This window comes from Alligator mississippiensis, chromosome 5 (genome assembly GCF_030867095.1).
Source record: "Alligator mississippiensis isolate rAllMis1 chromosome 5, rAllMis1, whole genome shotgun sequence".
NCBI classification, from domain to species: Eukaryota; Metazoa; Chordata; order Crocodylia; family Alligatoridae; genus Alligator; species Alligator mississippiensis.
Genome location: NC_081828.1, coordinates 165,457,057 through 165,484,246, shown reverse-complemented (window position 1 = coordinate 165,484,246; position 27,190 = coordinate 165,457,057). Strand labels below are relative to the sequence as shown.

The following is a 27,190-nucleotide window of genomic DNA, read 5'->3' as shown; positions in this document are numbered from 1 at the left end:
TTTTCAAATATATCAGTAACTTAAGACTCCACAACCCATTTACAAAAAATGACTTGGGCACATGGGGGGAAAGTAAAATTTGTAGTATCTTCTATTAGATACTATAGTTGAAAGAATTAGGAGACAAGTTTTCAAGCTACCAACCATCTGTCACCAAGCTTAGGAAAGATGTAATCACAGTCCGAGCTAAGTATAACTCAGAACAACTGCTTTAGTTTAATCTATTTAAACAAAATAAATTTAACTACTTATTGAACAGAGTTATTTGCATCTGCATGACAATGTTGTTTGCATATTTTCAAGATTCGGTCACTGACAACCTGGGGGAGCCCCAAGATTCTTTTAAGGGTGCCACAGGGTTCGAGAAAGTAAACACTTGTTCTTCTTCGCCTGTCCCTATGCAAGGAGGTAAGCGCAGGCTTGTCTCTGCCTAGTTCCACTGCACGGAGACAAGCTCATGCAAGTCTCTGCTTGCCCCTGTGTGAGGTGGGGAGGATCAAACACTTCACTCTCTCCCTGTGTACATAGCTAAGTGCAGGCTCTCTGTGCCCTGCTCAGTGCAGAGCTCATCCCTGCCCCACAATGATCCTGGCTTGAGCTGGAGATTGGACTAGTTGACCTCCTGGGCTAGGTTAGTCTAACCTGCCTAGATGGAACCAATTTACAAGTGATTAGACATTCACTTTTAACTTAGGAAATGCAGGCACATGCCTGCAGTGGCTCAGGCTAGAAGCTGGAGTGCCAGAGAGCACCCTTGGCTGCAGGGAAACTATGCTGAGGGGGCATGGCTAACCCTGGCAGTAGCCTTAAGTGAACTAGCCAGGGACGGGGTTCAACTCCCCCCTCCTTGTCCCACTAGCATGGATGGGAGCCAGGATTCACCTGATGCTCTCTCCTCACCACTGCAGCAGAATGGACAGAGGTGCAGCCAGAGGCCAGCCGGCATGGCCCCCTGAGACAGAGTGGGCAGGGAGTGGGTTTATTCCCCACTCTGCTCCCTCTGCCCTCAGGGGAGCACAGCCGGGGTCTGCCAGACCCGACTGCTGCCTCTTTCTGGTCACTTCCTGTGCGGGGCGAGCAGTGGGATAAGCTCCCTCTCCGCTTCCTCTGCTAGATGCCAGAGGGAGGGGGAAAATAATACCCCCTTCCTGCACCCTTGCCTAAGGAAGCCATGCTGGCTGGCCTCTGGCCATGCCCTTGCCCCTGCCATTGTGGCAGCGAGGGGGGAGCACCAGGTGGATCCTGGCATGCATCCATGCCAGTGGGACAGGGAGGGAGGAATTAAACCCCCTCCTTTGCCAATTCACATGATGCCACTGCTGGGGCAGGGAGGGAGAAATAATCCTCTTCCCCTTTGCCTTACTAGGGCCGGCATCTATCTATGCCCCCACCCCTGCCTCCCCCTGCTCCAGCTAGGGAGCAGAGGGGCAGAGCCAGCCTTGCTCTACTGGAGCAGACAACACAGCAGAGCCCAGGGCTGCAGAGCATGCCAGGATGCTGGGGGACTCTGGCTTAACTTAAACCAGGAAGGAGTCTGGGACAGAAGTTCCGTAAACTGGTTTGAGCTCAATCAGTTAAGTCTGATACTACATTCACCCAGGTTTATCTCAAACTGGTAGTGGCCATTTTGAACCTGGTTTACGTGCACTGAACTTATGTTCTGTTACAGGTTTAAATCAGTTTCTGATCACTTAAACTGGTTTGTGTGTAACTTCTGTCCTAGCCCTGAGGTCCTTTCCAGCTCTACTTTTCTATGATAAGAATGTGGCCAGTGATCACCTCTGAAGTAAAAAAAAGACAGTAGATGAAAAGACACAAGATATATATTAATGAGCCAATGCCTTTGTTTAGTCCATGGCTTTTGGTATTCAAGAAAGTTACAGATTTCTCTTTCCATGATTCCTTTGAGGATAAGGACTATGAAGTAAGAGATGGAATAGTTGTGTTATGACAAGTGTTCTACCACTTATGAGGTTGTGTTACTTTTCTTTATCCTCTTTCTGTGGGAGTTCATGCTGAAGTGTGGTGCTGGTGTTTGTTTGCATGCTGAGGTTACTGCAAGAGATGAAGAAACATGGAACCTAAGATAAGAGTAGCTGAAGCAAGCCCCATCCACACTGAGTATGTTACTGGACATCATGGGCAACTGGTGCCAGACACCAGTCAGCTACTGGGGAGATCCCCCCCAGCCAATCTCACTGACTGGGGGGGGGAGGGGGATATCCCCAGCGGCCGATCATGCTGACCTGGGGGGGTCCCTATGCATCACCACTGCTGGACAACAGTGTTTTCAACAACTGGACAGCAATGCTTTCAATGGGAACACCAAACAAAATTCTACCCAACATGAGTAACACTAGAGGAAACTAGGAGACAGTATCTAGACCACAATATTATCTACAAAATCTTAGACTGGGTAGAAAATGTAGATTATCAACTTGTCATACAGTGTAGTCTCCAGGGAAAATACCTACTGTATGTATCCTCCTCAGTAAGTTTTAACAGTTCATATTTTTTTTCACATCATTGTAAATTTCAAGCTACGATGTGGTAGAATACACTTTAGTTAATTATATTGTTTTCAATAAGACAAATTATACTTAAATGAATAGCAATTAAAAATGTAACTACAAGGCAACAGTGTATTATGTCACAATCCGCTGAAAACTGGTCATTTGTCAACAGCAATACAATAATGTTTTCAAATATGTTTTTTGTAACAGCTTACTAGCATAGTAACCACTAATTCAACATTTCAAATGACCCAGTAATTTTACCATTAGATTATGCATTAGTGAATTATGTCCAAGAAATATTTCATTCAATTAGTTACAAAGAGCTATAATTAAGAGGGAACTGAAAATAATAAAAAGAAAAACGTTGCAGAATCTGGGCTTTCATATAAATTGAAGGATATGGATAGGAGATTGGAAATTATATTTCTAGCCCTTAAGACTGCAAATGAAGCCTTCTGTGCATATTGTACGCACATACTTACACCTTGCTTCCTAGAAATACTCTTCTGGTTCATAGATATCTATCTAACTGCAGGGTTTTGTTTGTTTGGTTTGTTTGGTTTTTTTACCACATACCACAGCACTGCTGGCCCTTGGTTGTATATAACCCGCTCCTTTCTGGGAGGAGATCCTGCAGCACAGGGGCAACCTGCATCTCCACAGCACCCTGGGGCCCACTAGGGCTGAGTCTTTGGTGGGTCCCTTGAGGGCAATCAAATCAAAATAGAGTTGCTAACTCCCCTACCCTACTCCCTACCCACTCCCACTCTGAGCCCTAAGCAACAGCTGCAGACAGCAGACACATACTCCCATGAGTGGGGCTGCAAACAGTGCACCACAGGGGCAACTTCGATCTTGGTCCCTCTGGGGCTCCCAGATAGCTGCCCACCCCACCCCACCCCCAGCCCTGCTTTGCTCTGAAGCTCTCTGCCTGCCTGTGGGCAATTATACAGGTCTTTGTATTACCTGTTCAGAGACCTAGCAGGCCTCCCGACCACCTGGAGTAAGTGTCCCACTCTGCCCCAGCAGTGTAGGGAAGAGGTCCCTGTGGGCTGCTGCAGTGCATGCTGCTTTCTGGACGCAGCCTGGTAGCCCTGAGGGGGCTTTACTATGGCCTGTCTTACTCTCTGCAGCACCAGCAGCTCCTTCCTCTGGCTGGTATGTGTGTCACCCCTCATCCTAGATTTGCGTCAAGATAACATGGTCACCTTACCTGTAGTTAGCTGCAGGGCCTCTGTTACTAAACTGTGCAAAATGTTATCATCATTATCCATTAATTACCTAAAATTCTAGAATACAAGGGGCCTATTTGCTGAACATTAAAAAAAAAAACAGAAGGCTATGAAACCATGCACTTCTTATACTTGAATTAGTTTCAGCAAATTAACTTGTCAATTATAAAACTTCTTTTCTTACTCAGCCACAAATATTGCATTTACCTTGAAAACAGACTACAATGACTCTGTAAAGAGAAGAATTAGAAATACATACATTATACAGCTACCTAAAATAAGACGTGACAAACTGTCACAAACAAATCTATGAGTGACTAAGGCAACAAAAATTCAAATTAACTCAAGCACAAAGCAGGCAACAAGAATTTAAGCTGGCCGTAGGGATGATTTTCTTTATGGGTTTAAACTGGTTTAACCTATGTAACAAATCCTCCAATCAGTTCTAAATGGTTACAGAAATCAAAGGAAGCTTTGGCTATGACTAAATAAGGACCATAATGTGAGAGAAAGTCATCCCTACTCCTACCTGTAATATGACTGAATTCAAGAAGACAGGCACCATTTGACTTCTCATTAATTTCTACAGAATCAAAGAATGCAATTGCATTCTATTTCTATATTTATATATTATTTTGATGCTGCCTGAATCAGGTAATTTACTGTGGTATCGGTAACTTGTGAAATGATTACACTCCAAATACACAGAAACAAAGAAAATTAGAGATGCCAGGGATCTCAGGAGGTCACCTAGTCCAGCCAAGACACAACTATCCCCAACTATATCATCCCAGCCAAGGCTTTGTCTACCTGGGACTTCAAGCCTACAAGGATGGAGATTCCACAACATCCCTGGGTAACCTATTTCAGTTCTTTACTACCCTCCTTGTGAGAAAAAATTTCCTAATATCTCTTCTCCAGACTAAATAAAACCATTTCCCTCAGCCTCTCCTCATGTGCCTCAGCCCCCTCAGCCTTCCAAGCAGGAAGAGCACGCAGCAACTGCTGCAGCGTCCTTAGCCTGACGAAGGGTTTTTGAACCCGAAAGCTTGCTTAATAACTATTCTCCAACCATTTGGGTTGGTCTAATAAAAGATATCAAATTCACCCAAGGAACCTTGTCAGCCCCCTCACCATTTTCATTGCCCTCCACTGGACTCTCTCCAATTGGTCTACATCCTTTTTATAGTGGAGGCCCAAAACTGGACACAGTACTCTAGAGGTGGCCTCACAAATGCCAAATAAGGGAATAATTACTTCCCACAATCTACTGGCAACATTCCTACTAATGCAGCCCACTCAGTCATTAGTCTGTTTGGCAACAAGGGCACACTGTTGGCTCATATTCATCTTATTGTCCACTGTAACCCCTAGCTCCTTTTCTACTGAGCTGCTGCTTAGCCAGTCAATCCCCAGCCTGTATCGTTGCATGAGATGGTTCCATCCTAAGTGCAGGATTTTGCACTTGTCCTTCTTGAACCTTATAAGATTTCTTTTGAGCCAATCCTTCAATTTGTCAGTCTCTCTGAATCCTAGCCCTACCCTCTAGCTTATCTACTACTCCACCCAGCTTGGTGGAGTGTACCCAGCTGAGGGTGCACCCATCCCATCTTCTATAGCATCAATGAAGATATTTGAAAAAACTGGCCCCAGGATTGATCCCTGAGGCACTCCACTTGATACCAGCTAACAATTAGACATTAAGCCATTGATTACTACGCTCTAAGCCTGACAGTTCAGCCAGTTTACTATCCACTATACAGTGCATTCATCCAACCCATACTTCCTTAGCCTGCTTGTGAAAATGTTGTGGTAGATTGCATCAAAAACCTTGCTAAAATCAAGGTATATTACATACACTGCTCTCCCCACATCCACAGAGCCAGTCATCTTGTCCTAGAAGGTAATCAGGTTGATCAAGTATGAATCCATGCCAACTGTTCCTTATCACCTTCTCCCCCAGGTTCTCAGAAATAGACTGCTTGAGGACCTACTCTACGATTTATCCAGGGACTGAGGTGAGGCTGACCAGTTTGTCATTCCCCGGATCTTCCTTTTTCCATTTCTTAAACATGGACACTTGATCAACCATTTGGCAATCATCCAGGAGCTCTTCCAATTGCCATGAGCTTTCAAAGATAATGGCCAGTGACTCTGCAAACATATTGGGTAACTGCAACAGCTCCCTCAGGTACACTGCATCCAGCCCCATGGACTTGTACACATCCAGCTTTTCTAAATAGTCCCTAACCTGTTCTTTTGCCACTCTTGGCTGCTTACTTCCTCCCCAAACTGCTTTCAAATACTGGGACACTATAAATGTTCTTTTAAACAAACACAATGCTATTATGATCTACGGAGCAATGCCAACTGTAGTTTCCATGCTTGGAAGCAGTTAGAAATCAGACAACATGATATATAATTAAACTACTACTTAATTAAGATTGTATTTCAACATCCTTCCCCTTCCAATTGTAATTAGAATTACCATTTTATTATTTCTTAAAATCTATATTTCAAAAAATGTGCTAGAATGTGTAATGTTTTCTATTTCTCTTTTCCATGACCATGAAAACAGTTGTTCATGTTGAAATACTAGACATAATTTTTTTAAAGAAGTCTCTCTCAAAAGCTAACAATATATTTTTTTAAATCCCACTGAAATAAAATTTATTCTAATTTTCATATCCTGTTCTGCTTACAGGAATCCCCTTTAATTAAGTAGGAATTTTGTCTGTGTCCAGCATCAGGATATAATTATAGTTGTACTAACTGGAGACTTGTGGTGTGTATTCAATGCATATGGGCAACTCCATGTGTAACTGTTGGAGACTGCACAAATCCTCCTCGGGTACAAAATAAACGCCTTTGAACCTTATATTTCTATGATTTCTGAGATATGGAGAGTCAGACGAGTAAAACAGAGCAGACCAGCTCCCTAAAAAGCAGAAAGAGAGATGGAAACAAAGCTTTGTATTTTCTCACTATCTCTTTCCCAAGAGCCTGTGGAAGCCCACCTATATTAATTCTGCTCTGTGTAGGAATAGAATAGGGATCAGCCACTGTACAAGGTTTACTCTCTTTAAAATTATATGCCTATTTTGACAGACCTCAAAACTGAAGTTAAGGGCCCAAGTTTATTACTTCTGGCATCACCTTGTATCATAAGATCTATTGTAGATGCATGGAAAGAAGAGTGAAAGCATCCTGGGCAGTACGGATCCTAAAAGAGCTATGCTGTCAGTAGAAAGAAAAAGACTGGGAAGAATTGCAAGTAACTTGTCATACCACAAATTTAGAACTTCCTGATTCCATACAGGCTTATGATTCATGGGGACTCCTGACCATAACACCTGCTTCCTCTTCATCTACCAAACAGCATCCTCATCAAAGAAGAGAACACTTGTAAGAAATTCCAGGAGATTTACTATGATTTTTACCATATGGAAGATAGAATGCTTGTATGTGTATTTTGTAATTTTGAAGACTATTTTTAACAAATAAAAATATTATGACATTTCATTTGAAAACTATAACTATTCTTGCAAGCGGCTTACTGAATAAATTAAGAGTTAATGTGATTTATTAGAAGCCTGCTTGTTTTGTGATGCAGAAAATGGAAGTGTTATTATACTTTACAACTTTTTGTAGAATCAGATATAACAAATATGTGATCATAAAAATCTTTACGAACTTTAGGTATCAAAATAAACAGACTGATCAATTACTTTCAGGTTCATTCCTATGCAGTTAAACAACACCAACCCTCGGATGTTTCTTCAGCATATTAATTTTGTAAGGAGAGATAATGCAATCCCAATCAGACTTAAGAATTCAGATTGAAAGGTTTATCTCTGAACATCATTGCATACATAACTGACGGAAAATAATAGCACATTTTAATTTAATAGTATTGTTTACTTTTGGAAAAAAGATAAAAAGTTCATTACATAAGGGCCAGGTGGGTTTGTATTTGAGATAACGTGCGTTTCAATCCCATCTCTCCAGTTTTCAAACATTAAAAAGGATGCCATAAAGGTGGAGGAAAATTGTTTGTCTTTGACACAGAGGCAGGACAAGAAAAACAAATTTAACTTAATTCTTGGGAAGAGGCTCTATACTGCAAGAAAAGTAGGTTAATGGAACAAGCTTCCTGGGGGAATTGTACAGTCTTCCTTCATTGGATAGACATCTGCCTGGGATGGATTAAAAAAAAGCAAATCATGCACCTGTGCAAAGTGTCTGGCTAGATGGCCCTTGAGGCCCTTTCCAACTCCATGATATTTTGAATCTGTGCATTTCCAATCAAAACCAAAATTTTGCAGCAGTGGGGAAGGAGTATCTTCCCTCTGAAAAGTCAGTTCAATGGACCGTAACAAAAAACAGTAGGCTAGAAAGATAGCAGTACCTGAATTAAATGTTATGCACTGACACTTTTTGTTGTATAACCAACCATTACTTTCTCATGCCTGCCATAATTGCAGCAACTGATGTAAATTACTGAGATTAATCCAGAATTTGTTCATTAATCGCTGTGGACTTATTCCAGGTTTTTATCATCTTAATTAGTAATGGCTGCAAGTAAGTATTTTTGAGTGCACACAGTTTATGTTTTCATTAGGGAAGGTATAGTGTGGTTTTTATTTCAATAGTCTACATTTTTTGTAAAGAATATTAATATTTAAAATAGTACCTAGTGGCAGAATACAACTCTTCATTATCATATGTGTATGGACACTATTATCCATCTAAGTGTTAATACATGTAGAAATAAAATTATCATCAGCATAATTATAATTATTATGCCATATTCCAACATCATTTGTAAATGCCTTTACATTACATGGTGAGGTGTAAATGTACATTCTGTTTCATGCTAAGACATTCAGAATAACTGGATCCCTGAAAAGGATTAAATGCAAAGCAGGGGAAGCTCTGACTGAATCAAACCATTCACCTGCGTGTGAAATTGGTGCTAAAATCCAGAGACAGCTTAAGACTAGCTACATTTTAATTTTTTTGAAAAGGAGACTAAAATTACATTTTTAGCTGCACAGTAAATGTAAGTTTAATAATAAAAATTATTTAAAGGTAATAAATGTAATTTTAAATTACATTTTTAAGTGCACAGCATTTCACCCATATTCTCCTTCACACTAATTGTAATGAACATATCTTTAAGCGAACCTATAGAAATACTGCAGACATTTCTGCAGGCTTCAAAGAAAAGCTTGCTACCCTATTTAAAAAGACAGATCGATTCTAGATAGCTTGATAGATCAATCAATCAATATCTATGTATAAATGAATACTCAAGTTGTTTGAGCTTTCACATTTCTTCTTCCCAGTCTTAAAAGTATTGAGAGATACAAAATTGCAAACCTCCCTCACTATTTCTCTTTTTATAAATGAGTGCTGTTCTCAAAGAGTTCATAAATAAATGTCAGTCACTGCTACTGCCAGTTCTTCCTCTGCTTGCACCTGTGAGGTGTCTGAACAGGCAAGTCTACTCCCTGTCGAGGCTTCCACCTAGGTCCTGGTTTGGCACAGTGGAGACTGCAGCTTGTAGGTTCCTACAGTGATGGTCAGGTTGGGGAGTGTCTGCAATAGGAGCAGTGCCCCTTAGGGTTTCTCTCAGGGAGCAAGCAAAGGAGCTACAGGAGGAGGTGGTGAGGCTCCAAAGCATCTTCCACCATGAGGACTTCATCAATTCAGTACTGAAGGAGACCTCTAGGACTGTGGAGGTAGAACTGCCAAAAGCAGCACTAGACAAGGAAGAGTGCATGGACTCCCTGGAAGCTAGAAGCTTGTGACATCTGGGAGCAAGCAGAAATATTCATCTCTACCTGCAGCAGTTTTCCAGGAGAAAAGATATGGAGCCCTAGCAACAGAGAAGGAAGAGCACTTTCTGTTGGTGGAGGATGGCAGGGCAGGCATCCCCAAGGTTGGGAGGATTGAGACCACTGGCACCAAAAGGAAGCAACAGGTGATAGTGATTGGGGACTCCCTTCTCTGGGGGATGGAAGCATCCATCTGCCAGCTTGACCAGTTGTCTCAGAAGGTCTGTTGCTTGCCTGGAGACCAGATCCAAGATGTCACAAAAGGACTACCAAGATGCCTCCCAGCCCTCTGACTACTACCCCATGCTATTCATCCATGTGGACACCATCTTTAAGAAAGGGAAGAAGGAAGATTTGGGCAACTACAAACCAGTCAGCCTCACCTTACTCCCTGAATAAATCATGGAGCAGGCCCTCAAGGAATCTATTTCTGAGCATGTGGAAGAGAAAATGCTAACTAGGAACAGTCAGCATGTATTCACCAAGGGCAAGTCATGCCTGACCAACCTGATCTCCTTTTATGATGAGATGACTGGTTCTGTGCATGCAGGGAAAGCAATGGACATGATGTATTTTAACTTTAGCAAGGCTTTTTATAAGGTCTCTGACAATGGTCTCACATGCAAGCTAAGGAAGTATGGGTTGGATGAATGGACTGTAAAAGGGATAGAAAACTGGCTGCAGCATTGGACTTAAAGGGTATGGCTTGGTGCCTAGCTGGCAGCTGGTATCAAATGGAGTGCCCCAAAGGTCAGTCGTGGGGCCAGCTCTGCTCAATATCTTCATCAATACTGTGGAAGATGGGATGGATTACACCTTCAGCGGGTTTGCAGATGACACAAAGCTGAGGGAAACAGTAAATACACTGGAGGGTAGGAATAAGATTCAGAGAGACCTTGACAAAATGGAGGATTGGACCAAAAGAAATCTCATGATGTTCAATAAGGACAAGTGCAAAGTCCTGCACTAGCACACAATCCCATGCAACGGTACACGCTAACTGGCTAAGCAGCAACTCTGCAGTAAAGGACCTGGGGGTTACAGTGGAAGATAAGTTAAATATCAGCTAATAGTGTGCCATTTTTACAAAGATGGGTAACGACTAATTGGGGTGATTAGTAAAAGTGTGGTCAGCAGACTGAGGAAGCAAACAAAAGTGTCAATTTTTTCCATATCTGGCCACAGGAAGTGTTTTATAGCCATGTGCAAACACAAATGCACAGCTGCAGACAGCTTCAAAAACTGGCCAAACAGGTTAAAAAATCTGTCCATGCATTACATGAGGAGTCAGATGAAGATGTTTCAGAACAAAGCATTTTCTGTAACTTCTTTCTGCACTGCCTGCCAGCCTTGAGCTGTTTTCAGAATGGAAGGGGGATAGGGAGTGGTGGAAATTCAGTGTCAGGGATTTTCAGCTGAAGGGTGGGTTGGGTGAAATGGAGGCCCTCTGCCCCCAAGGTTGGGGGCTCCAATTCATCCACCCCCACCCTCCAGCACTGGCTAGGGAACCCTAGAATGAGCTCCCTCCTCTCTCTTCACCCCCTTCCATTCTGAAAACATTGCAGGGAGGAGGGGCCTTTGCTTGGGGAAACTGACTTCAGGCTCCAGCCAGCTGCTAGATTCCCCTCCCGCCTGGAACCAGCAGTGAACTTCTGAGGAACACTGTAACTAAAAACACTTTTGCAAAGTGTTATCAGTTACATCGGGGAGCTGCACTTCTGCCTGCATCCTGATTATGTTCCTTTATTTGGCACTTGTGAGGCCATCTCTGGTATACTGTGTCCAGTTTTGGGCCCCCACTACAGAAAAGACAGAGAGAAATTGGAGAAAGTCCAGTGGATGGCAACAAAAATGGTTAGGGGGCTGGGGCACATAACTTATGAGGAGAGGCTGAAGTAACTGGGCTTATACAGTCTGCAAAAAAGAAAACTGAGTGGGGATTTAGTAGAAGCCTTCAGCTACCTGAATGGCGGTTCCAAAGAGGATGGAGCTAAACTGTTCTTAGTGGTGGCACATGACAGAACAAGAAGCAAAGGTCTCAAGTTGCAGAAAGGGAAGTTTAGGTTAGACATTAGGAAAAACATTGTCACTAGGAGGGTAGTATAACACTGGAACAGGTTACCCAGAGAGGTGGTGGAATCTCCATCCTTGGACGTTTTACAACCTTGGCTGGGATGATCTAGTGTGGGCTGATCCTGCTTTGAATAGTGGTTTGAACTAAATGCCCTCCTCATGTACCTTACAACCCTAATTATCTATGATTCCATTATCTATGACAGCTCATGCCTTTGTGATTTAGTCCTTAACGTGCCAAACTGCCCTGTCTTCTACATGACTTCAGACTAACACAGCTAGCTACCTCTCTTTGCACTAGTGTAAATGAATGTACGAGTTGTATATGGCCCTTTGCCATGGCTCCTTTCACCTTCAGAAATCTATCCATTTGAAGAAAAGTATCTGTGTTAGTTTGAACGAACTGGATATCTGGTTCTTAGAAATAAACAGAAGATTGTATTTGAGGGTTTGGAACAGACTCCCCCCCTCCCCTTGGCAATAGTCATCCACCCTGGGGATCTTCAACAAACGTCTTAATGCCCATCTAAGTTTGAGGGGCTGGACCTGATGATCTGTAAGGTCCCTTCCAGCCCCTAACAACTATGAAACTATGAGAGGAAAAAGGTAAAAGCAATGGCTTAAAACAGGAGTGAAAAAAGTAGCTGACATCACGTGCCCATTGAGGATGTTTCAAAGTGACACCTGAAAAAACAGTTTTCTGGATTGTTTTGAAAAATACGGTCCCCAAGTATTCACCATGGTTTAATTAATTACTTTAAATGTTATGATTAGAGGAATGATTTCCAAAGGGTGTACCATGGTATACTAGTATGTTGCGAGAGTGGAATAAGTGTACTACAAAAAATGATATTTTATCAGTAGCCAATCTGGCCCATGAGGCCATATAATTTAGCTTGTCAGGCTCGCTATAGATCAAGAAATGTCATAGTGTAGGAGTGGTGGCAATTAACACTGCCACCACTCCCCCACCACCAAATTTCCAAGCTCTGTGTAGCTGGATTGGGCCCTGGTTTGGCCAGCACCACATGCAGGATCAGGCCTAATGACTAGTTGCAGCCCACAGACTGACTTGACACCACTCAATTGGCCCCTTGAGCAAAGAAGTTGGGCACTGCTGTGTAATTCTTACACATATATCTCTCTTCTCAAGTAAAAGACTATAGCATGCTATCATTTTTAATCTAGAAAAAAGTGTGCCCCGGGTATCAGAAGTTTGGGAAATACTTAATTAGAAGAGTTTTGTTCTATGCTGTTTCACATGGAAATGAATAAATTGTGTGTACATGCCACTGAGCAGATTCTTCAATTATATCTGCATCACAAAGCTATCATCTTGAAGATATATAGGGGTCGAATATATTGTACAACATAATGAAAAATATAAAAATAACATAATTAAAGAGATTGGGGAAGGTACTTTAACTAATATTTCCTAATTCACCCTGAGTAAATCTCAATTAAATTAAATGAGTTTAGAAATTGTAGCCAGACATTAATGAACATTAGATTATCAATCTAGTTACCATCTGTAATTTCACAGATAACAGCCATTACAGAAAAATAAAATAGGCCTGCTATGTAGCTGAACAGATAATACAAAGACCTGTAGAATTGCTCACAGGCACCAAGTACTGATTTGTCAGTCATCAGGTACAAATGGATAGAAATCAGATGCAGGAACTTTGGGTTTCTCATTTTACAAATGAAGACTAATTCAAAATTACAAGTGCATTTTTCTAAATAACAGGATTTTATGAAAGTAAAAGACAAAGTATGAGGGAAAGAAAGAGAGGAAGAAAGACAAAGCACTAATAAGTGAATGTGCATGAGACCTAGCAAAGAATTCTCCAGCTCACACCTCCCTGATCAGGTCAAAGAGGTGACTTTCAACAGATACTAATCTAGGTTTCATACACTGGTTCATTACTTCATTTAGACCCCTGACAGATGTTGAAGTAAAGGTGTGTCAGGATATCACCGTGTATGGATGTGGGCCTTTGTGTCCCGTTGACATTCACTGGCCTTCTTCTACCCCAAGGCCAGCGCCAATCAGCACAATTGGGTCGGTCTTCCTCACTGTTATCGTGCCTGCCACAACTTTGATGTGTTAATTAATGGGAGGGGTGATGACTCCCTGACCCAGAGTTGACTGTTACTTGCCCCAGTGCCAGACCAGATACTCACAACAACAACAAAACTTGTTGGCAAAGGAAATTAAATTAAATTTAATTTAATTAAATTAAACTAAACTTGCTGTCCATCCAGTAGTCCTTTTCCTGCTGCAGGGAACTCATATGCAGCCTCTCTCTTCCCCTTGTCTTTTTTTGTCTAAAGACAATTAATTTTGTCATATATGTAATGTGTAGCAGGGTCCTTTATAATACAGAACTTGTAACTCAGGGTACAGGCTTCTGAGCTTACGTATAGGACACGGTTCAGTAGTTTAATTTTCCCACCCTATCCCCTTTGGAACACTTATCCATGAAATCCTTCTCTCTCTCCTCCAATAGGCACAAAACATACCCAGGCTGCCTGTAGTTTTGGGAGCTGACCATTTGATGTTTTATCCATGCAGGACAACCATTACCAATTGTGCCAAAAACATTCCTCACAGAAGGTAGTTTGCAGGAAAGTAAAGGGTTACTAGGCTGCTATGAATCATAATATCACAGAATCATAGAAAATTAGGGTTGGAAGGAATCTCAGGAGATCATCTAGTCCAACCCCCTACTCAAAGCAGAACCAGCCCCCACTAGATCATCGCAGGCAAGGTTTCAAAACCTCCAAGGATGGAGATTCCACAATGTGTCTGGGTAACCTGTTCTAATGCTTTACTACCTGTTTAGGTTTAGATTAGACATCCATAAGAACTACTTCACAGTTAGGGCGGCTAGGATCTGGAACCAACTTCCAAGGTAAGTGGTGCTGGCTCCTACCCTGGGGGTCTTTAAGAAGCGGCTCGATGCCTACCTGGCTGGGGTCATTTGAGCCCAGTTTTCCTCCTGCCCAGGCAGGGGGTCAGACTTGAAGATCTATAAGGTCCCTTCCGACCCTACTTCTATGATTCTATGATCCTAATGCAGGACTTTGCACTTGTCCTGATTGAAACTCATGAGATTTATATTGGTCCAATCCTCCAATTTGTCTAGGTCTCTCTCAATTCTTGTCCTACCCTCCAGCATATCTACTACTCCCCAAAAAGGTTCCCTCTAAGGTGCACACGTGCACAGCTGCGCACAACTAAAAGTCTGTCCATGCACAGCCTTTGCAAGGCTGTGCACCAGGAGAGGAGCTTAAGGTAAGTGAGGCGAGGTGGGGACGGGGGCCCGGTGCGGGCTCTCCTGCATTGCCTTGGGGAACGAGCAGGCATGCGGTGTCAGGGCCGAGGAGTGGTGCAGTTCCCCGGAGCCGGCAGAGCCTCACTCAGGGCAGGCAGCGGCCCCTCCCTGAGGTGAGGCGAGGCAGGGATGGAGGCTGGGGCTGGGGGCTGGCACGGGCTCCGCCGGCTCTGGGGAACTGCTCCTCAGGCTCCGCCAGCTCTGGGGAAGTGCTCCACTCCCCAGCCCTGATGCCACATGACTCCTCGCTCCCCAAGGCAAAGTGGTAGAACAGAGCAGTTTCCCCAGAACCAGCAAATCCTGCACCAGCCCCCAGCCCCAGCCTCTGGCCCCCAGCCTCCCAGCTCCAGACCCCCGGCCCCAGCCCCCTTTAGTAAGTGTCCCACACTAGACCAAGGCGGCACGCTCATGGACTGAGGCGGCGTGCTCACAGACTGCTACTCCTTAGAGGGAACATTGTTTTCCAAAGCTTGGTATCATGTGCAAATTTGCCGAGGGTACAGTCTATGCCATCTTTCCAGTCATTGATGAAGATATTGAGCAAAACCAGTGCCAGGACCAACCCCTGGGGCACTCAACTTCATACCAGCTGCCAACTAGACATCGAGCCATTGACTACTGCCCTCTGAGCCCAATGGTCCAGCCAGTTTTCTATCCACCTTACAGTCCATTCATCCAACCCATACTTCCCTAGCTTGCCTGTGAGACTGTTGTGGGAGACCATATCAAAAGCCTTGCTAAAGCCAAACTATATCACACTCACTGCTCTCCCAGCATCCACAGAGCCCATTATCTCATCACAGAAAACAATTAGGTTGGCCAGCATGACTTGCCCTTGGTGAATCCATGCCAACTGTTCCTAAGTACCTTCCTCTTCTCTAAATAATTTTGAAAGCTGTTCTGATACAAATTTGGTTGTTGCCCCCCCCCCTTAGTAATAACAAAAAATCTTGCAAATTTGGAGATAAATAGGACTAATTTTTTATGAGAAGAAAAGTTACGTTAGTGTTCCTTCACATATGTATACGCTGACAGTATTTGACTGACATAATATTGCTTTTCTTAAACCCTTTACAATTCTACTATACACCTGACATGATAAAAAAATGTCAGCAAATTTTCAAACATATAGCAAGCCTGAGCCTGTTTCTGTCTGTCCTGATATAACTGAAAACTCAAAAAAACCTGTTGCACCCCCGCATGCAGAAGTAACTAGTCAAATGTTTAATAGTTATAAGACAACTTTATGTGTTGATGACTGTACAGTGCCTTTCTAATGCATTCTGTCATAGACTATACTGTATTAATTTTAAAACTATTTGCCATTTCTTCTACTGCTGAAGTTTTCTACTCTCCCACTATCTCATTTTTGAGATGCTAATGATGTGCTTGGTACAAGAAACTGGTCATAAAAGGAATTTCAAGGCAATCTACAATATTCTCTGGATCTTTAACGCACCCTTTTCTCCAAGCTTATTTTGAAACAGATTTAGCTGAAGAGCCACCACATTCAGACATGGTTCTAGATGTCCATTCTACCAGAATCTACAAGTATGCAAGGAAAGAACAGTTCACTTCCTACTGTGGCCAGAATAACTCTTCTTCCTTGCATCACGGCTGCCTCCCATGCTATTGTATACAGAAGCTAGGGAAGGAACAAGGGGATTGTGAGGGTTCTTCATCCTCCCTAAAGTATATCTACATAGAGATAGGCATTCTTTGGCTTAGAAAAGATTAGTTATTAGTGAATAATTTTTGACTACATAGTATGAAGAGCATGGAAGCAAGTAAAATGTTTATTTTGTTTTGCTGCTTATAACGTTTGCTCACACAATTTTCTTATCACAAGCAGTGCTGCATAAACATATATGTGCCATTAGATCTAATAAACAAAGTAATTAGGTTGGGAACCACTGTTCCTTCCCCTACTGAGATTTGTATAATATAAACATAATTATTTTCTTAATTATTCAATATAAGCACCAGGACTCAAAGTGCATTCTGTTGAATATTACCACACCTCTGGCACATTTAACCATCTCAGAACTGTTTTTGTAAAATGTCAGATATCATTATTGGGTCTTATAGGAATTAAGAGAAAACTACCATTCCGTTCTGATAAAAATGGCTTCTATGATGAATACTCTTGCACAGAGGAAGGACAAACAGAAAGGACAACTTTCCCATGAAAAACACTTTATGTAACATATTTTTTGCAGTAAGGAACTATGCAGAAAAATTACTTTTCAGCTGACGTTTCAGAATATCAGTTTAACAGCTAAATTTCATGCTACCTACCTACCTATCAGAAATGACTGGTAAACAAACTGGCTTGATATAATTAACAGTGAAATATGCATGTAAGGATTGTGCTGCTGCTTTTTATACCCGAGAATGCATTGCCTATAAATATTCATCAATGATGATGTAAGAGGTGTTGTATTTATTGAATGATCCTTGTTTCTAACAAAGTATTGGTTTCACTTTCTTTTAAAGTGAACCAACCAGGCCGTGTTTCAAAGAATTGTCAAATAAAAAGGGATACTGTTTCTCCTGTCTTCTAACCAGCTATAATCGCCACAACATTAATAGGGGGGATGGGGGGGTGGGGAAAGTTGCACAACATTTCAATCTTTTCAGTTCCATTCTGATAAAATTACTGAAATCCTGTGGGTGTAGATTACAATTATCATACAATAATGTATTTTAAAAATACAGAGAATTGAAATTTTGTGGGAACACAGCTTTTTCTCATTAACCATTAAAAAACATCCTTTAGTCATCATTAGTTTAGACAGGGGGAAGAGGGGGAAAAGTACATGTGAGCAAGTGCACATCTACACTTGGCAGCTTTCTAGTTCAGAGAAGAACAAAAGTAAAAGGCCAGGGACTTAGGGATACATCTAGATAGGTGCCTAAATCTACATAAATCCAATTTAAACATCTACAGAGCCAAAGTCCCATACCACAATTCAGATTGGCCCAGTTCTACAAAATCAGTAGCTACTTAAATTCAGGTAGTATCTTCATACCAGACTGCAAAAGTCCCTCAATGCCTATATATGAGCTTTTGAGCATGTTCCGTAGCAATCCAACTGCAACACCTAGATTTCCACTTTCTGCCTAAAATTCATTAAAATGCAGATAGGTGCCTCCCACAGTATCTCAGTCCCTAACAGCACCCAATCAATTAGACATACCTGGAGCATACCTAATTCCTACTGCCGGTATGGAGTTCAGCTCCAAAACACCACTGGTGGTAGTGAACTACAGAGTCAATCTACTGCTATTGCCTTTCTGGCCCCATGATTCCTTTCTAGTCACTGGCCCAGCTTCCACACAAAGAGTCGAGTATGAGCCCACCTAGACTGTTTTATAACATGGCAGCTGAAGCACCCTCCTGGGAAGTATGATACATGGGTTTGAATCTTCTCTGGCTGAAAAGGGTGCGTACAGCAGTCTTCCATTTCCTGGGTGAGCGATTTAATTACTAAGTTATTGTGCAAGAGAAGAGTGCCGCCAGCCCTCAGCATTTAGGTGCCTACTCTAAGAGAAACTAGGTGTTTTGGACTTCAAATGAACGGAAACACCTAAATGTGCAGCCAGAGTCAGCTCCTAGGAGATGAGAGGAGATAAGACGTACCTTTTTAGATGTTATTTACTGGCTGCCCCTAGGATTGTTGAATCACTGTTTTGAGGAATCTCCTTCCATTCTCTCTATAGAGGGCCTAGCTGCCTACCACTATATATTTGGGTGGTTCTTGAGAGGTACCCAAGTCTCTTTTGCATATAGATCCAAAAAGCCTAGGATTTGTATCACCCCTCCCGGGAGGCACCTAAAGCAATTGTTCAACTGCCTACTGATGCTACTTTTCCACTAGCTTATACAAGAGTAAGCCAGAAAGAAACTTTTTTTCTTATTCATTCAATAACTACATTGATCTGAGAGGAGAATCAGGACGTAACTTTTACCTGAGAGACTGAATGGGATATATGAATTGAAGGGGATCAGAGGAATAATTTGATGCCACTAGAAACAGACCAAAAAAAAAAAAAAAGCAGCTAAGTTAAAGGTGTTCTATCAGAAAATGATCATTACACAGATATGAAAACTTTTTGAAGAAACCTGACAACTCCAAGAAACTTTCAACAGAAAGCAAGTAAAGCGATCTAGCTCCCCAGGCTGCTTGCCTCCCTGTCCAGAAGGTTGCCTAATTCTCTCAGGATCCCTAAGCCTTCTGCCTGGAAGCTAAGGCAGCTCTTTAGGGCTGCCTGCTTGTGGGCTCTTTGTCTCCCTGGCTGGCTAGCTTCCAGAAATCCTGGCAGCCTAGGAAAACATTTCATTTTGGCAAAACTGAAATATTTTTCTTCCTCTCTGGTGTGATCTACCTGACACATTAGAAAGTAAATATCCCCTCCAAGACTTTATTTGCCTCCGCTCATTAAAGAAGTTTCCTCTATCATCATCCTAGTAATACTTCTCTTCACTTGTTATAGTTGAACTATACTTCATCTTTCTTGAACATAGGTAATGAAAACTGTCATATTACATATTACAGAAACAAATCATATTATAGATGATGTGCTATCAGCACCTTTTACAGTGGCATTATCATGGTCTCTAGTCATCTAGTATATCTAGAGCTACAAAAATACATTGTATTTGTACTGGGTCATGTTGTGTTTGTGTTTATCCTGGAGGAGAAAAGTGCTGGGATTAGCATGTACATACATTGCCCTTTCAATCAGGGTTTAGTGAACCGCTGAATGCACTGCTGTTTTTCCACCACTGATTGGTGACACAGTCCCAGGTCAAAATGTTAGCATTTCTTATCATATGAACCTTTTTAGGGTTTGTCCTGGGACAAAAGACATGGACCTCTGAACAACTGCATGTTGTCCCAGGATAAAATAGTTTTCTCCAGGACAAATATGACATCTGCTTGTAGCCTAGGAGCATGTTTACTTTACCATCTGACAAAGCAGGTTGCTTGAACCAGTTAAAACCTCATGCTTCTCTGAACCAGTTAAACTTTAAGGTGTCATCCATCATATATTCTCATATTTACCTTTTTCATAACCACATCACATTGGTGGCTCAAAATCATCATATGATTGACAAAATCTCGGGCGGCAAGGGGTGGTTCTTCCTTTGTCATTACTATCTGCTAAACCCACAGCAGCAGAAATACTTATTCCTGAAAGGAACTATTACAGTCCATTCCTTTTTATAATTCTAGTTGCTAAATCCGTATATTTCTCCCTGTATATATTGTAACTCTCCTCTGTATATTTCACAGATTTCATAGACATTTGGCCTGGAAGGGACCCTGGAGGATCAGAGTCTAGCCCCCTGCCCAGGGGCAGGAAGTCAGCTGGGATCATAGGATCCCAGGAAGATAAACATCCAAAAGTGTCTTGAAGGCATTCAAAGTGGGTGCTTGAATCACCTCCAGTGACAGTCTATTCCAAACCTTGGGGGCGCAGACAGTAAAGAAGTTCTTCCTTATGTCCAGCCTGAAACAGTCGCAGAGGAGTTTGTGACCGTTTGATCTTGTTATCCCTTGGGGCGCTCTGGTGAACAGACATTCCCCCAGATCCTGGTGAACACCCCTAATAAACTTATAGGTGGCCACCAGATCGCCCCTGAGCCTGCGCTTTTCCAAGCTGAAGAGTCCCATAGCTCTCAGCCTCTCGTCATAAGGTCTATTATCCTGACCTCTGATCATGCACATGGCTCTCCTCTGCACCCTCTCTAGCTTCTCCACATCCTTTTTGAATTGTGGAGCCCAAAACTGGACATAATACTCCAGCTGCAGCCTCACCAAGGCCAAGTACAACGGGAGAACCATGTCCTGGGATTTGCTTGAGAAGCATCTATGGATGCAAGCCAGCATTTTGCTCACTTTACTAGCCACAGCATCACATTGAAGGCTCATGTTCATCTTGTGGTCAATCATGACCCCCAAGTCCCTTTCATCTGTAGTGCTAACCAGCGTAACACTGCCGAACCTATAAGCATGCTGCAGATTTTTCCTCCCAAGGTGGAGAACCTTGCATTTTTCGGTGTTAAACACCATCAGGTTCTCATCCGCCCATTTCCTGAGCCTGTCAAGGTCTGCCTGGATCACCCTCCTGTCCTCAGGCGTGGATGCTTTACTCCAGAGTTTAGTATCATTAGCAAACTTGGCCAGCCCACTTCTGACCAATGTCTACATCATTAATGAAGATGTTAAAAAGTAAAGGCCCTAGGTAGGAGGACTGTAGTAGACTCCTACCATAGTATCTCCTGTGCCGTGTTCCCCACAGATTTTAACCCAGAGGGTCTCAAGTCCACCGTGGGTGCCAATTTCGGCTTGCGGGGATGCATAGCTTTCCTTGACATAGAGAGCTACACTCCCGTCCCTTTTGTCCACTTGGTCCCTTCTATACAGGGTACAGCCATCTATACCTGTAGTCCGGTCATGGGTGAAGTACCACCAGGTCTCCATTATCCCTATGACATCATAGTTATTTGCATTTAGCAGAGGGATAAGTTCCTCCTGTTTGTTCCCCAAGCTCCTGGCATTTGTGTATAGGCACACAAGTGTCCCCTTGGGGGCCTTTGCCTTGCCTACAGTTCATTCCAGAGCTGAGGCAGGGGTGAGCGCCCTTAAGTGCCTTGATCTGCTGGCTTTGCAAAGGTTGCTCAGCAGGCCAGCAGTGGCGGTAGTCCCCCCCACCCATCCCCCGGCAGGCTTAGTTTAAAGCCCAGTGGAGCAGGTTAGCCAGTCTGGCTGAGAAGAGCCTCCTCCCCAGCGGAGAGAGGCGGAGGCCATCCCTTCCCAGCAGCTCACTGCCTTTCTCACCAAAGAGCGGACTGTGGTCATGGAAGCCAAAGCCTTCCTGATGACACCAGAGCTGCAGTCTTTGGTTCACTACCTGGATCCTCCTCTCCCTCCTTATCCCATAGGCCGAGACTGGGAGGATCGATAAGAACACCACCTGCACCCCCAACCCCTTAAGCCCTACTCCCAAATCCCTGTAGTGCTTCATGACCCAGCTGGGAATGCTCCGAGCCATGTCATTGGTGCCCACATGGATGAGGAGTATAGGGTAGTGGTCGGTGAGCTGGAGGAGTTCAGGGATCTTCACCGCAGCGTCTCAGATCCAGGCTCCTGGGAAGCAACAGACTTCCTGGGCTAAGGGGTCAGGGTGGCAGATTGTCCCCTCGGTTCCCCTCAGGATGCAGTCTCCCACAACAAAACACTTCGCATTTTGTCTTAAGAAGAGCGGGGGTGGTAGCAACAGTAGAGCCTGTGTTGCCTTCAGGAGCTGGTAACTTAGCAGGCTCTGCTGGGGCTGCAAGAGGTCCATATCTGTTGCAAAGCTCCAGCAGTGGGAGGGCCTTGGGGCCCTCGACCACCTTGGTTCAACCCCTGGGCTGGACAGCATGGGAGGTCCTGGAGTCCTCCCCAGTCCTGAAAGACGACCATGATCAACCCTTCATCTCCCAGGGGAGAAGGGCCTGGCAGTAGGAGTCGATCCCCTGCTCACAGTCCCTGATGGCAGGCAGTCTCTGCACAGCGGCCTGAAGCTCCTCTAGCTGGCGTACCAGAGACCTGAAAAGGGAGCAGATCTCACAAGGGAGGTGGCCATGCTCCCAGAGCCAGAGGCTCCGTCTGCATGGAACTTGGAACCATGGCCTCCATCTGGGTGGACGCCTCTGAGGTGCCAGAGGGGGAGACCACAGACCCCAAGGGGACCCTCGGGGTACGGCGTGTGCCCATCCGTGTCATGCCACTGGTGGGCTGGCTACGGCTAGGACTAGCTTCCCTAGGGGGGCTCACAGGCAGGCCTTGGGCCCTCCCATGCACCCTCCTGCACAAACTCCCGCGCTAACTCGTGCACCGGGCCCAGGAGTATGCCTGTTTGCACGGCATTTTTGCAAGGCTCCGGTTGCGCGGCTCCCTGCAGGGCTGGGCAAAGTGGGAGCCAGGGGGGCATGACCCTCCTCGGCCCACTCAGCCCGCTCCCAGCTGACTAGGTCCCTCCCTCCATGGGCCCCTGCTTACCTGCGGAAAGGCCGGGGCTCATCAGGGGTCCTGGGGTCCCTAGGCTCACGGGGGTGCAGTGGGCTTACACGTGCACATCTCACACTGGAGCCAGGACACCAATGAGGCTTCTGCCACTGCCGGGCCCTTTTTAAATTGCACGCATGCACAGAAGGGCTGGCCGGCAGAAGGCTCATTGGTCTACCAAGTCAGAGTTATAAACAAAATCCATTGCTATCCTCCAAGTTTTTGTGCCAGATGTTAATGAAAACATTATTAAGATTGTGTCAAGATTAAATCTTGAAATATTCCACTACTTCTCTATGGACTGAAAATTCCAGCACTAATATTGCCTCCCCTTTAACCAGTTCTTTAGCCACTTCATAATTCTTATATCAGTGCCCCTGTTCTCAATCTTAACCTACACTTTTCCATGTGACACTATATCAAACACTTCACTGAAATCCACATAGATTATATCTACCACTGTTTCCCCTTCTTCAACAAAATAGAGTTAAGTAAACCGCAAACTTAGCAAAGAAAATAGTTTGGTACAGTTGACCTTCACGTAAATAGTAACTAGTTAGTGTCCATTAGTACGATATTTATTGGATGTGAACATGTTCTCCATAAGTTGAAGAGATGGGGAACCTAGTTTTCTAAAACCTTATGCCATTACTCTTAACATAGGTTCTTAACATAGCTGATGATGTATAATGAACCTGAAGTAAGTGATCCTTCCTCATATCTGACCCAAAAATCTGTCAGCTGTCATTTTGGGAGTATGGGAAAGGAATTAACTCGACATAGAAGAGTGAAGAGTTGCACTGGATTTTGAGAGGTGAAAAGTTGCATAATTTGACACTGCCACGGGTACTTTGACCCTGATCAGAAAACCTGATTTTTAATATTTCTATGGCAATAACCACAAAATATTACTACTTTATCGGATAAGGTATCCACACGAAATATGCATCAATAAAATAATTCCCAGTAGATCCCTGTAAATTCAAAATCACTGTGCATATTAGCAAGCAAAAAAAATCATATGATGAAAGATTACTTACTTGATTAAGAATATCTTGTTTCTGGAATGCATACAAGAAAAAGAAATAACACATTAATGCAACATAGTAGTATTAAAACTCTATTTTTATAACAGAACTATTTTAGTTCAAAGATTAGTGATGTAAATATGTCTGAAAAAGAATACAGAAACATGTTACAAGATTTTTCATTAGTACAGGTGTCAAGAAAATAAGTCTAGTCAGCACTCTTAATTAGACATAGAAGAACCTGATTTTTTAACCATGCAATAATAGTTATGCAAAGAAAAATAGCAATACAAATAACTTAACAAATTACATATTGTGCATTCTTTGGATATCAGCCACTGTCAACAACGGGAATCAGTAATAGGTAGAAGTTATATTAAATGGCCTAGAATGTTTTTAATGCAGAGTAAAGGTTTGCCAATTGTGTCTAAAGGCCTTCATAAATATCAAGTTCAACAAAACACAAGACTTCGAAAAGTAGGAAATGCGGACAGGAAGAGGTGACTGAACCCTTTAGAAACCCTGAAAACTGAATCCTTTAAAGAAGTGGCTTTGCATTTCTCAAAGGTACAAAACCCCTGGACAGAGGAAGATCATAGAATATGCCCACAAGTCACTTATTTTTCTGCCAAAGGCAGGGCTTGGAAAAATGAAACAAAAGCAGCATTATAACCCCCTGAATCATGGTCTTGCTCCACATACACATTTAATTCCCTTCAGCTTTAGCTACTTTCTTAATCCTCAATAATTTGCTCAGTATATCCACTCAAAGGGAAAGTGGATGCCAGTCACTAGCTAAAATGAGCCCTGCCATATTTACCCAAATAACATGCAACCTTGATTATAAGATGACCCCCCAATAATTAGATTCTATACATGGAAAAACTGATATTTGTCCCCCTCCTACTGCTACAGCAGGGAAAATAAATTGTTGTGGTTTTTTTTTTGGGGGGGGGGGGGGGGAAGGCGAGGCAAGTGCCCCCCTTGCTCTCTGCCCTCCCAACTTCTCATAAAAGCCACTTTCCCCTCTTTTTACTGTCAGACTTTGCTCTCCCTGAGCACATGGAAGTGAGAAGCAAATTTGAAAACACTGATTTTGAAATAAACATGCCTGTAGTAAATTTGCATACGGGCAAATTACTATGAGTACCCATATACTTAGTTTATCCAGAATTGATGTATTTTTATCTTTTTGGAAACTGCTGCAAGTTTAAACACAGGTACTCCATAAACACACTTAATTAGCACTTTTGTACCTACTTCTATATGATACAAACTATGCATAACATTAGTCCAAAGCCAAAAGGCTCATGACTTGCAATATAGTTTATTGGCCTGGGCCACAGCAGAGTCAATGGTGTCTCAAAGCCATGGTGATCTCATAGCTCAGCACTTCTCACTATGTGTGTACTCCAGATACCCACAAAGGATCTGTGTCCTATTTATTCCCCAACTCATGACTGGAACCATGTGTTCTTGTTATGAGTCCTGGGATCCTCCAAAAATTTATATGCAAATGAGAAGCAGGACAAGCTGGTTCACCTCCACCTCATGCAAGGTGGGTTCACATTCATCACTTGCGGCAGGCTGAGAAAGTAGGTGACAGAGGAATTCTGGCTGAATTGTTTGGGGTCCTGTTTGGTGATGTTTGCCAGACATTTAAGGCTGTTGAAGAAGAAGGAATTATTGGAAATTGGAAAGAAAGGCACAGCTCTGCTGTAGGAGAAAAGAGAAAGTAGAAATGTATGCAATACACTGTCTCACCATGACTTTAAATGGAGTCAGCACTGAGAGGACTGAACACAATGGGCACTACCATATATTTTATTTAGATGGGATGCAGTAACTTTTCCTTGTACTAGGTTTCCATTCTTATGTGAAAGGGGAAACACCATGATCAAGCAGGTGGTTTTCCCACCTAGCAGCTGATCATTAGTTTCTGCTGCAGTCAAAATAAACGTTTTTTCTTCCCCCGTCTCTTGTGTGAGGCGAGATGGGGTGGGGGCAGGGTTGGTGCAAACCCTAAGGCTTGGTTCTACCAGCTCCCAGAAAAACAAACCCATCAGCAAGATGGAGAGACCTGCAGAATACTACTCTGCAAAGTTCAGGGTGAAGAGGCAATACCTGGAGAACCCGGGGAAGCTGCCTATGGCCAGGAAAGACTTTGGACTGAACATCCTCCAAGAACTGCTAAAGGTAAATGTGAGGTTGTCAGACTACATTTTCAATAGTATAGATAGCCCCAGCCTTCAAGATTAGGTCTCAAGTAATGAAAGGTATTCAATCACGTGGTTATCTTAGTGGTGATCTCGACTCTCACCTGCCATGTCTTGATGTAAAAGGATTTCTATCAGGAGGGTTGAATTTTAAACACTATTAACCAACAGGACCAAGGTTGGTTTCTTTTGTGGCTTTGAACTCTCTTGTAACACCACTTAATGATGCTGAAAATTCTTCAGTTCTTATTATTAAAACTCACAGTGCTCACTCTCATAATTAACTAACTTTTATTGATTTTTTTTCTCTCTCTAGGTACCTCGGATCTCTCCTTGCCTTGAATGATGGATGTACCTCTCCAAATATTAACAGACAGCTTCATCAAACTCAGATAAGTACAATGTCCAGTCTTTATCAAAATTAGGAAAAATGAATAAGGATAACCAATGAAATGAGTAGAAGCCCTTCTGGGCTGTGGTTGCTCAATCCAATCCTCTTTTAAGTATATAAAAATAATGCAAAGGGCGTTAGTCCACCTTTAACCTGGCGAACTGTCTGAGGTTCAGTCTCTAGAACCTGTAGTTCTCTTCAGTGATCAGTTTTGCTTGCTTTTTAAACTATAGAAACTAAAAGGTTAAGTTTTTAATTTTTGTCAAAGGGTCTCAGCCAACTTCTCCAAACTAGCCCTCTTTGAAGTTCCAGCACCACATTCCCTGTGAAACTTCTTCAGCCGGTGTCTCTTATCTTAGAGCAATTCTTCTGAGCTCCTCAGCCAGCTGGCTGTGGGCTCACTGCCACCGCAGCTGTCCCACCTGTCTTCCCGGGTTCCTTACCATGAGAAGTCACTCTCTTCTCCTCCATCCAGGTCCCTCATCATCTCCTC

General features: G+C 43.1%; 1 protein-coding gene across 1 annotated transcript in view; it reads right to left on the bottom strand.

The window, feature by feature from the left end:
- The window catches only part of DGKB (diacylglycerol kinase beta), a 620,162-nt gene that overhangs the window by 464,277 nt on the left and 128,695 nt on the right, over positions 1-27,190 (bottom strand). The window contains exon 4 of the mRNA XM_059728962.1: positions 24,103-24,123. Coding sequence (XP_059584945.1) covers positions 24,103-24,123 — 21 coding nt within the window. The remainder of the gene's footprint in view (positions 1-24,102; positions 24,124-27,190) is intronic.